The sequence below is a fragment of the Lithobates pipiens genome, unplaced genomic scaffold, assembly GCF_037356315.1.
Source record: "Lithobates pipiens isolate NorthernLeopardFrog02 unplaced genomic scaffold, aLitPip1_a1.2 Scaffold_19, whole genome shotgun sequence".
NCBI lineage: Eukaryota > Metazoa > Chordata > Amphibia > Anura > Ranidae > Lithobates > Lithobates pipiens.
This window is the reverse complement of record NW_027507764.1, coordinates 144,937,297-144,949,631: the sequence shown is the minus strand read 5'-3', so window position 1 is coordinate 144,949,631 and position 12,335 is coordinate 144,937,297. Positions and strand designations below refer to the sequence as shown.

Sequence of the window (12,335 nt, the reverse complement as noted above, 5' to 3'; positions counted from 1 at the left end):
TCTATGCTATTAGCATTTTTCGGAGTTAAGATCAAGTGAGGCTGTTAGTGTATATTGGGATACCTTGGGAGTTGGGATCATATTAGGCTATTAGTGTATGTTTGGAGTTTAAATCATATTAGACCACGAGTGTATGTTGGGAGTTGGCGTCGCATTGGGCCATTCGTTTCTCGTTTGATGGGATCATACTAGGCCAGTAATGTATGTTGGAAGTTGGGCTCATACTACGCAACTAGCGTATGTTGGAAGTTGATTACTGTATGTTTGAAATCATATTAGGTCATGGATCTATATTACTTATTGGGATCACAGTAGGTTATTACAGGTAAGTAGGTTATTACCCCACTTTTCAGTACACAATGGGGTTTATTTACTAAAGCTAGAAAGTGCAAAATCAGGCTCACTTGTGCACAGAAACCAATGAGCTTCTAACCCCAGCTTGTTCAATTACTTTTGATAATAAAACCTGGAAGCTCATTGGTTTCTATGCAAAAGTTAGCCTGATTTTGCACTTTCTAGCTTTAGTAAAAAAAAACATTGTGTACTTAAAAGTGGGTTATGCCTAGTGTGTATTCGGGGTTAGAATGAGATATAACAAAGTTTAGTGAATGTTGCTTTCTTACTTTCAAACTCATAACTTGACTATGCAAACTCCTAGAATGCAAGCGTGCCTATTGTGGAGATGGTTACCGACAAGAGGGAGTAGAGGAATGTGATGGTAAAGATTTTGGTTACCAGTCCTGCAGAACATATCTACCAGGGTATGTATAATCAAAAGCATCCTTTCCCTGTAATACAGTACATATGTCAATGACACAACAGTAAGGATAAATTGTGTCTTTAAAAATACATACCGTTTACAGCAAAGTGACAGTGTCTGTGTAAAGCTCACCTCACTAACTAAAGTGACCTCTCCAGCATCCCCCCACTCCTTTCTCCATCATAGCCACCTCTAAAATAACTGGCTGGTGTCGGATCCATAGATAGCAGTGATGTCACAACCTCCATCATGTGACAATGGTTGGGCCTAGTGATTGCCCACTAGGCCTGACCACAGCTTAAAAGCATTGGGTATATAGCAGTGGCAACCACATAAGAAAGCATGATGGGGGGTCGCTGGAGAGGTGATCAGGGTGTTGGCTTTACACAGACACTGTAACAGTATGAAGTTTTTTTGCAATGTGATCACTTGACAATATAACAGTTGCCTATTTACTGGAGCAGCTCAAGCTCTCCTATGGCAGAAACTACCACCAGCCAACAGTTAAAGCAGAGCTCCAACCAAAAGTGAAAGTTCCCCTTTAAGGACTCCTCACACCCTTACATGCCAAATTTGGCATGTCATTTTTTTTGAGCGGGGGGGGGGGGGGGAGTGAGTACTTACTCCCACTTCTGCTCAGGCCGCCTAGCCTAGGAAGGCTAGTTCTCCTCTCCCCCTCCCTCCCTGCAATCTTTTGGGGCATGTCAAAGGTGAGCCAGCACCAGGGAGAGGTGAGGGAGAGAACCAAGGGTTCGAGCAGCCACATTGCTGAATTGTGGGACAAGTGAGTATGTGTTTATTAAAAGTCAGCAGCTACAATTTTTGTAGGTGCTGGCTTTTAATAAACACAAAAACGACTGAAACTCTGCTTTAAGTCTAGGTACTGAAAAGCATTGATGTGCTCAAAGCCAGTCCTTAGATTCATAATAGGCAAATGATAGAGCATATTCGTGCAGATCTGAGCCTCTTCCTAACTTAAAATGCTGAATGGCACTTGAGATGGACGCAACAGAAATAAAAGGCAATACAATTAGCACAATGTTCGTGAATAAACTGTGTTCTTTAATCCCGAAAAAGCCCACCTTTTCTCTCAACACTAGAATTTCACATTCACATGTCCAACATAATTAAAATCCTGGATTAATTCCAGTGTTATCTTGCAAAACCTGCAGCTGCTGAAATATCTCTAAGGCCTCATGCACACAAGGCACGTGCTTTGCTCCTTTAAATGCAGAACTCCTGGCAAGAGAAAATCTGCCTAAAAAACACATTTAAAGCAGCATATTGCACACATGCTTAGGCACGTCAAGCGTTAGAACCTTAAAAAAAACCTTAAGTGTAACTAGAGGCAAAACATTTTTTTTTCATTTTGGATAAAATAAGGGAGGGTTATAACACCTGCCCATTTTTTTTTGTTTTTGTTCATCTGAGGAGATTACCCTTCACTTCCTGTCCCATAGCCAAAATAAGTAGCAAGAGGAAACCTCTCCAAAGTGAGGGAATCCTAGGATGTCACCAGAACTAGTGTCCCCATTGGAATATTTCCGCTTTATTACTTTTCTGAAGTCAAACCAAAATGTACGATTTTCTTTTACTTTCACTTGTAATTATACCGGTAAACTGGACAAATAGAGAGGTTGAATCTCCCTAACAGGGGCACAGACAGCAATACAACTGACAGTTTTCTAACCCCTCTCTACTCTATCCAAAACTAGAATATAAAGTATTGCAGTTTGTTACACTTTAACCACTTTCAGACCGGGCCATTTTGCCGGCTTAAGACCAGACCACTTTTTGCGATTTGGCACAGCGTCAGTTTAACTGACAATTGCACGGCCTGAGTGTCTCTGTTCACTCCCTCCTATTTACTTGTATAAAGATGGCCATATACTATGCAATCTGATAGTACAATCTCTGTACAGCTTAATTTAGATTTGCCAGAACTATGGATAACACACATGAACAATCCATTTGTATCCAATCAGACAGGCCCTTGTACCACATAGCTGATGGGAGATCTTAAGGACATCGTACTGTACAATTAGATTGTATAGGGAGTAGGTGGAAGGTGGTATTGTAATGAGAGAGGTGTGATCCAGAGTGGTGAACACACCCTACCACAACCTCTTCTGTGATGCAACAAGGTAGTGAGGGCTTCTTGGAAATGACCTAACAGGAAGTACAAGCTAAGAGAATCTACAGAAAGTGTTGGAATATGAAAATTCTTTTAAAAATTTTAATAAATGTACAAGATTTTAAACCTCCTGTGGATAACGTATGTGAAAGAAAAGAACATTGGGGTGACTGGGCCAGAAATTCTGCCCAAAAAGGTGAACTTAGCCTTTAAATCCTTATAAAAGAGACTTTGCTACCAAAAATTAACAAAACCTAGTGCTCATGGGCACAGCATAACCCCTCAGGAATTTGAAGACAGACCAGTTGAGTATTTAAAAATATTATTTATGGAAAAATATAACAGTAGAAAAATTGTTAAAATAAATTTCAGTACAAAAATACAGGCATAAATGTAGCTACCCTCAAGTATGAAGGGCTATTACACATAGCTGTTAGAGATGACGCCTGACATGTTTCAGACTTTTATGTCCTTCTTCATAGGCTCATAGTCATCTAAAGCATACATGTTCTATAATATAAACATATTTAAACATTAGCACAATAATACAATCTCATTATTGATCAGTCTTTTCTTGGGATTGGATACCCATACATACGATAGACATGGCATAGGAAACACTACTCACATGCATAATATTGGCAAGTAGTGACTTGTAGTAGTAGCAAGTAGTGGCTTATGCATGTGAGTGGAATATTGGAATAGATATCAAGGGCCTGGAGATAACGTATGTCGATCAAGACCGCTTTATTTGCGGATGACATCTTATTATATAAAACGTACCGATTTATCACCCTCCCCAATCTGTGATCCCTTTTTTCTGCTGCTGAAATTATATTCTTTTAGGGGTCTCTTTCATGTACTCCTGCTTTCCGTCTTTCTTTACCCTAGCTACCTCTTGGGCTCTTTCCATCCTCCTGCCATGTGATTTTTTTCCCCCCATTTTATCCCTTCCTCTCCCTTCTCCCCTTTCCTAACTGGCATTTATTTTTGCCCACATCTTCCATCTTATTCCTCTCTACTTATTCTCTTTTTCCATTCTCATGGTAGGAATAGGTTTCTGTTACAGATCTTTCATAGTTGATACTAACAGTGTCAATCCTATGGAGCTTCATGAGCCTTGTGACATCACTTTTTCTGACTTATGTTTGAAGTAATATACTAGTTTTCCTCAGTGAAGCACTGTCATGCTTGTTATCAAATTACGAGAATGCTGTTTTTTGTGCATTACTATCGTCAACATTCAAGTTCCCATGTGCATTTATTGTGTTCAATGGTCATGTGGCCTCCGGGCCCACTCTGTATTCTTTTCATTAACAACAATTTTGGGAAAAGAAAAGCATTGATCTTGATTAGTGGCACCCCACTAATGAATTTTTATGTTCTCTTTTTAAATTTAAATGAGTTGTGACAGAAAAAAAGAGAGACAAATCTTAAAATGTAAATTTTCGTATGTGCGCATGAAATATATTTTTGTCTTTTCTTAATGGTATAGTAAAGCAATAGAAAATGTAATAGTTAAAAGAATAGGAAAAACAGAGAAACCAAACACCGAAGAGGGCTTATGTATAAATTAGCCACACCAACATTCACTGTAAGTGAATCTTCCTGTTGATTGTGTTTTATAATTACAATGAAAAATTTACCACCAGTGAATGTTTTGGTGCATGTCACAATTTTGCCTTTAAATAAACCCCAGATGACGTCTGTTCATGACGAAACGCGTCGGGACTTCACTGCAGCTTGATTTTATATCGAAAAGCGCTTAAATCCTCTGTATACATGTGAGTTTAATAAGTTTTTATTAAATTACTTTTACGGAAAAAAACGGAATTACACTATTGTGGTCCCTGCTTCTCTTTATATATGCTCAATTATCCATGCGGATTTATATGGGTGGAGACATGTCATCTTTGTAAACGAAATAGCCATATTTGAAATCCCTCCGGAGAAGTGCAACACCGAAGGAGTTTACATATATCTACAAGCTTATGCGATCCTCCAAATATAAATTTGAGTAGGATCCATTAAGTCTGGTAAGCGTCCATTTCGTTTGGTGGAGGGATCTCACGTGGTGACTGCACGGTCTTTCTATGGAGGAGGTGTAGGATCGTTTACACATAATTGTGTCATATACGGACATTTCAGAGACTTTTCCTACCTGTTTCACATTCTTTTTATAATTTTCACTATTCCATTTTTTGGACATTTGCCTTTTGCTTTATAATTGCATACAGCGAAGTTTGCATGGTGTGCGTATTAGTTCACATTGATATTGTTTATTGAATATATGCACCTGTTATACTGGCATTAAATATGCCATAATTTTTCAAAAAAAAAAAAAAACGCTACACGTTTCTATAATATTTAAATAAACCCCAAATTTAATTTTATAGTATGTTGGTACTGACAGGGCCTTCAAGCATTAAACTTTGCATAAGAAAATAAATTAAAATTTGCATAAAACAAACTGTATGCAGTGTGGCATTACACAAACAGATTTTGGTTTGGTTCACACTGCCACAACCTGCGGTGTGACTTCCTGGTGACTTGAGAACTACTTTGACAGAAGTATAGAATAGAAGTTGCCTTGAAGTAGTACAGAAACCTTTTGTGAAGTCGGAGCGACTTCAGTAGTGCTAATTAAGACATCTCTCATTGACTAACATGGGATTACACATGTCATGCGACTTGGGGTCTCACATGTCGGATACCAAGTCTCGGCAGTGTGAACCGAGCCTAAGGGTTAACAAAGACTTTGATACAACACTCACCATAGTATCCAAAAAAAAAGCAGGTTAGTTAGGTGGTAGCGTGTGTCTCACTCAGGAAGAAACACAAAATGTTATATGTCCAGTTGATAAAATTGAGTATTCTTTTTCAACAGATCTTATGGACAGTTGCGTTGCACATCTTTTTGCTATATTGACTCCACACAGTGCCGATACTTCACATGAAGAACCAGTGGAAAGGAACAGAATCAACTTTGATGTCACACAAACACTGGGTGCTAGCAGAAATTAAACATGACTGGGCAATAGACTAACCCTACAATATAAGTGAAAGAGAAAAACCTGCTGCCGATGGCTTATTGAGAATTGTCATAAATATGTCTGACTGGAAGAAATAGGACCACTGCATCCTGTCTTAATAAAACATGCCACTCAATATTTGCCAGCAAGAATTGTTCCTAACTTACCTTTATAATAAGAACTCTTAACAGGGCGAATGCATATGGCTGGAACAGTAAATCTCACTCTACAGGAATATTATATTAAGAAGACAACATGACAAGATTACCTCGACTTAGCACTGTTAACTCTGCATAATGAACTTGTATGTATTTTTTTTCCTCTGTCGACTGTTATGAAATGAGCACCAAGCATACCCTCACTTGTGGCATTTTCAGAAGAACATTTAACCTCTGAATAATAATGTGAATCTTGATTGTACTATACCTCCTATGTTACTTATAAATTTAGTGTTTAGTCTCGAGTTCCACTTGTGAATCTTATTGGTCTGGTGCGCTGAGATAAACAGGAAATTAGATAAGATGAAGAAGACAAAGAAAGGGATTTCTGGGAAACAGACGTCACGTAGAGTCATTTGTGGTTAAAGTGGACAGTAATGCTGTGTAGACCAAGCACTCAAGGTTGCTCCAGCAAGAAAAAAAAACATTGTGGACATTTCCTCGTGTTATCAAATCAATGTCAGTGCATGAAGTAGTATTCAGGGTTTAATAGAGTTGGCGTAGCAGCAAACCAAAAACACCCAGACAATTAGCTTGCACGTCCTTTGGTCTAAAACAGGGTCAATGGATGCTATGCTGTGTCATAGTACCTAGGCCATTACCAATGATAACACCTATTTTACAATCAAATATAATAATATTACATTTAAATAAAAAAGGAAAAAATAATAGATAGCTGTATATAGTTCTAGTAAGATCAGATGTAATGTACTGCTGTTTTAAGCACTCTTAAGTGTAAAGTGTCATTCTTTGTTCCATGAATTAGTCCATCTTCTTATTTAATTTCCACCTTTTTTTTGTAGCCCTTGTAATTTATTTTTATTATTGTACATTTCTGTATACCTGTTTTTCGCTGCTCCAATAATGTCATGCATAATTTTGCAGAATTGTTTTCTTATTTTTTACTCAGATAACACATGTGCGTCACTATCATGTTTTGTCATATGTTATATAGTATTGTGTACTCTTGGTCCCATGTCTGTTTGGCAGGTTCCAAATGTCTACTTATTATGCATATGCTGTCTGCATTCTATGGGATTTCATGCTGCCTTTTAGGTGTACATAAACTTATATGGTATATGAATACTACAAAGTTTAAGTGGACTGAAAAAGCTCTGGACTGTTGTTAAAGCAAGCTAATATGCATATTTGTCTATGTTAACTAATCCCCATTGAAAAGCCCCACGGGCCAGTTTACAATGATGAGGTAACATAACACAATAACAGTTTGAATTTTGGCACAAGCAAAGCAAATGAAGACTTGGCATGCATGTGTTCCAGGTTATGGCGACAGCATTGCATTGTTGTCCGTGAGCTGCAGAATGCGCATCAAAATATTGTAATGCCATAAAAATGCGCTAATGTATGTAGTGTTTGTATCAGTTTTGTCAGTATAATCACATGGGTCTCTTTATCTCTGCATGCCCTTGATCATGGAACTCGCCAGTGAAAATAAAACAATCTCCTGTCTCAAATCTGTCTCCAATCCTTACACATCCAGAATCATGGCACTGATTATGGATAATATTTGGTGTGAACAGATCCACAATTTCAAAGCTATATTATGAATGGTTTGCTAATAGTAAGGGCAAATCTAGCCAAAACTGATATTTTAGTTTTTGATAGGCACTGGATTGTGAAATCACGAGTCGAATCAAACCTTTTTTATAGCGTTTTGGGTAGAGTGTGGTAAGGGTTAGATGAGACTGAAGGCCACAATAAACCTTTTCCCTAGATACCACCAATTAAATAAACAAACAAGATTGAATTTGGCAAAATATTGGCCACAGCACCTTTATTGGTTTACATATTTCAATATACAGCAATACATTTTATTTTAAATAATAAATTTCAGCATCACTTTAATGAAAACAAACATTATTAACTCCCCAGTTGTTAGAACTGGAGCAGCAAGGCATCAACATTGTACCATATACAAAAATATCCCCACAAGCCGGGCCTGAAGTCAAGCCTCTACTAAATGCTGCCAAAGCTTGTATCTCTCTCTTGTGGAAGCAACAACATCCCCCGAAAATATCAACATGGATAGAGAAAATAGAAGAAATAAATAAAATGGAAGACTTAATCCTTACAGGGCAAGATAAACAGGAGACCTACAACAAAACGTGGGGACATTGGAATCTATACAAATTTTCAGATGAAGGAAATGCCCTCTTTGGATCATAAACACCCAAACATGATTAGCAGAACAGATCCCATGTCATACTGCCACTCCTCCCCCTCCCCCCTCTTTCTCCCCTCTTCTCCTCCCCTTCTTCTTCCTCTTACTGGTCCCTCAGACCAGGTACTGCTTCTTAACTCTCTCTTTTTCTTTTTTCTCTTTCTCTCTCTGTAATTTGTTCTTGGGTTTTTCTTTTTGTGTGGTAACTGTGTAGAAAACAGGAAAAGGTAGATTGGGTGGCCTATGGTCAGAATACGAAATTGATTATCTAAATATTACACAAACATGGGAATATCAGAAATGTGCCAACTGCACACTGTGTACACCAACTGATAAGTTAAGTGGTAAATACCCATTGAGCATTTTTGATACATTATGTTTTAGGTATCTAAGAGCACACAATGATTGTTGAATACCGATTATCTCTGTACTGCCTGGGTTCCACCCCTTTGTTGAGTTTAATAAAAACTATATTTGAAAAAAAAAACAGCAAAGCTTCATATGCAGAAGCACAGAGTGCTGGCGTTGCTGCTCCCAGACCACTCAAAATTTCTAATGAAATTGGCCTCCTGCCATCGGGCACATCCTTTTATAATCTTTGACTGCCTGCTTAACCGAGAAGTAAGACATACATGACGGTAGGCCCCTGAACTGAAAGAAAAAAAAGAGAGACCTGCCAACTTCTTCACTAACTGACTGCAGGAGTAATGTTGTAGCATGAGGGAGGTTATGAAAGCCAAAACACTTCCTTTCGTTGGTCTGACGGCATCAAAAACCCTATCATTCGCAAATGACAGCCAACTCCTCCAGGCAGCGGAATAACTCCCCCAAGTCTTCGGAGCAACTGATCCTTGTATAGCTTCTGACACCAGCTTCATATTATCTGTGACAGACTCTCCGGGCACCGGATGCCCTGCTCGTCTGCATCTGGAAGTAACTGACGAAAGTGGTCCATCTGAAACCGGGACAAGGAATCAGCTATAATGTTCAAATTGCCTGGAGTGTATTTAGCTTTTCACCATACGTTGTACTGAAGACATAAGAAAACAATCTGTCTCAAGACCTGAATTACATATAAAGAACTAGAAGAAAGGCAATTCACTGCAAAAAGAACTCTCATGTGCAAACAGAGACTTGAGTCCTGATATAGAAAGGTACAAACATCAAGAATAAAACCGACCTACCGACATGATCCTGCGTGCAAAAGCTAAATTACCTAGGAGCGATTGCATGTCCTTCAGAAGTACTTTCTTATTTTTTTAAGAAAAGTACCATCAAAAACTTTCATTTTGCAAGCTTCGCCTCAGGCAAACGGAATTCCATTCTGCACATATCTATGTAAATCCCCAAGAATTCTAGCGACAAGGTAGGCAAACATGTCTTTTCCTCCTCCAATGGCACCCCAAAATTCTGGGTGATACTACGGAATGTTTACAACAATTTTGCACAGAGATTAAAGTCAGGCAGTCCCACAAATACAAAATCATCCAAATAATGGATTTCACTGTCCCTCCCTGACTGAAAACACACCACCCAATGTAAGAAAGTAGAAAAGGTTTCCAAATAGGAACACAAGGAACATCCCATAGGGAGACACTTGTCAAAGAAAAAACAATCCTCAAAATTAAAACCTAGGGAACTGAACGCTTCCGGTAAGATTGGCATGAGACAGAAAGCTGATTTTATATCTGCTTTAGCCATTAGAGCTCCCACCCCAACTGACCTGAATTTAATAATAGCGCCCTTGAACGTCACATAAGAGACTGAGCATGAGGCTACGTCAATCCCATAGTTTAGGGAATGCCCTTTTGGAAAAGACAGGTGATATATGAGGCGGAAAGCACTGGGTTCCCACTTAGACACCACCCCCAACGGGGAGATGCGAAAATTCGGAAAAGGCAGATGCCTAAACGGGCCCTCAACGCGCCCCTCAGCGATTTCTTTAAACACCTTATCCCTAACTACCTGGGGTAAAATCCCAACAGACTTCAGATTATCCACTACCTCACATCCTTTACCTAAAAAGGGGGGCAATGGAAAACCCTCTGCAAAACCTTTAGTGAGAAAAACCACCTTCCCCTTGTTTGGGTACCTGTCCAACCATGGACGCATTTTTTTCCAGCCTCAATGGCCTGCAGGCTTTTCTGAAAAATATCGCTAGGTGTATTACTGGACTGCATTCGCATTCTTCTTCAAACCCCTGACCACCGGATGTGCTCCTGCGCAAAAGGTACATTCATGCCTATATTTACAGGAGGAGTTCCAGCGGCATTGGCTTTCATTGAAAGCAAAACAACAGCCTGTACGCCAATAGCCAATGCTCCAATATGCCAATACACTGTCTGTGAAGGGTTAACCTAGCCCTGCTTTGGTGTAGCTGACTTCTGGGGTGAAATCAGATTCAGTCACAAACCCACATCTTTCATGCCCCATCTAAGTGCGGGATGAATAGATAGTTTCTGTCTAAAAGACTCATCATAAACATTGCGCACGTGCCAAAATTTTTGTACGCCTCCAATATGTGATCCAAGTGCTGGAACATACCAACACACAACTCTGGGTATTTCTCTGCCAACACGCCAGCATATATACAAAATGGCGTATGCCAGTTGTGAAAAGACCTAGGTATTTGCCTACGCCTGTCCTCCTCCTGCTTCTCTTCCCCCTTCTGTTTGCTTTAAACATAGCATCCTTGTGAATAGGGAGGAGTGACAATATTTCTATAAAATCATAATAATCATAATCACAAAACCATATCTTCTCTTTAACAGACTGAATCAAATGATAACCTAGGGGTGAAATTTCACATGATAACACCTCCTTCATGCATGCTTCAGGGACATTGTTCCTAACAGGCACAGCAGCATTCACTGATTCAGGAACTAATACCTTGCTCTGCGTCTCGCTGTCTATTACATTGTGCTGAGAGAATGAATGAGAAGGATAGCCAGGAGACATAGAAGGGGCTGAGAAAGATACAGAAGATGAAGTGGCTGGAACAGAGTTAAACATAGGTGATATGTGGTTTACTAGAGAAGACAGAGATATAACCAACAAAATTAGCTGACTCATCAGCTTCTGGAGGTTGCCTCGCCTGCTATCCCCTCCAGCAGCACACTTGGTTCAGGGACCTGTGGACTCTGCACCACCAGGGACATTGCTATCAGTTACCTGCATACACTCTCTCCTGCTGACGAGATGCCTCCTCCTGTGTGCTAGGGGCCCGTGGCGATGGTGGCGGGCCTCTACTTTCTATTTTTGCAGGCTGTCTGGTACTGCACCATTTGACTCTTCTGCTCACCAGTGACAGTGAAACAGTTAGTTTATTCTCTTCATTTTCCGCCGCTCTTCTCCGCAGCGCCTGCTCCTCCTCTGCCTCCTCCAACACTGGGCCCTGTCCCTGGCAGAATGCAGAGGCCTGGTCTGTTATATAAGGCGAGCTCTTTCTCCTGCTGGCCCGACCTTTTCCATGGCACCTGTGACAACTCTGCCTCCCGTGCACTCCCAGTATCTTCAGCTAACCCCAGGCAACGACGTAGCCATTAACACCGAGAACTTTGAGGGAAGTCAAATTTTGCTTAGGGTTTATCCTGCCCTTGGGGCACGTAGTTCCTGTCACTGACACCAATGGTGGGATAATACTATTCCTCTCACTGACATTAATGATGGGTCACTATTTCCCTAATACCAAAAATAGGGCATTGTTCACTCCCACTGATGCCAGGATATTTTCTACTCTCATTGACCACAGTCTGGCCCCTCTAAACTCTGAAGGACAGTGAATCAACCCTTTGTTTAGAAAGTTCGGAGACCCCTGGCCGAATCCAGGTTTTCTAAAGACCACATAAATGTTTCACTGCACAACTGAAATCAAAGCACGCTTTATCAGCACAAAAATCCTATCCTTACCTGACATTCTGTTGCAATATTTCTCAATAATACCTGGAATTCAGGGGTCCTTCAAGGTTTACAAGGCAGCAAATCATCTGTATGCTATTTTACCTTATCA

The 12,335-nt window shown here is 39.9% G+C and overlaps 1 protein-coding gene across 2 annotated transcripts in view; it reads left to right on the top strand.

Moving 5' to 3' along the window:
• COLQ (collagen like tail subunit of asymmetric acetylcholinesterase) overlaps window positions 1-7,619 on the top strand; it is a 142,775-nt gene extending 135,156 nt beyond the window's left edge. For both annotated transcript variants that reach the window (XM_077491369.1, XM_077491368.1), the window contains 2 exons: window positions 659-761; window positions 5,782-7,619. In XM_077491369.1, the coding sequence (XP_077347495.1) occupies window positions 659-761; window positions 5,782-5,851 (173 nt within the window). In that variant the 3' untranslated portion in view covers window positions 5,852-7,619. The remainder of the gene's footprint in view (window positions 1-658; window positions 762-5,781) is intronic.
• Window positions 7,620-12,335: the final 4,716 nt, after the last annotated feature.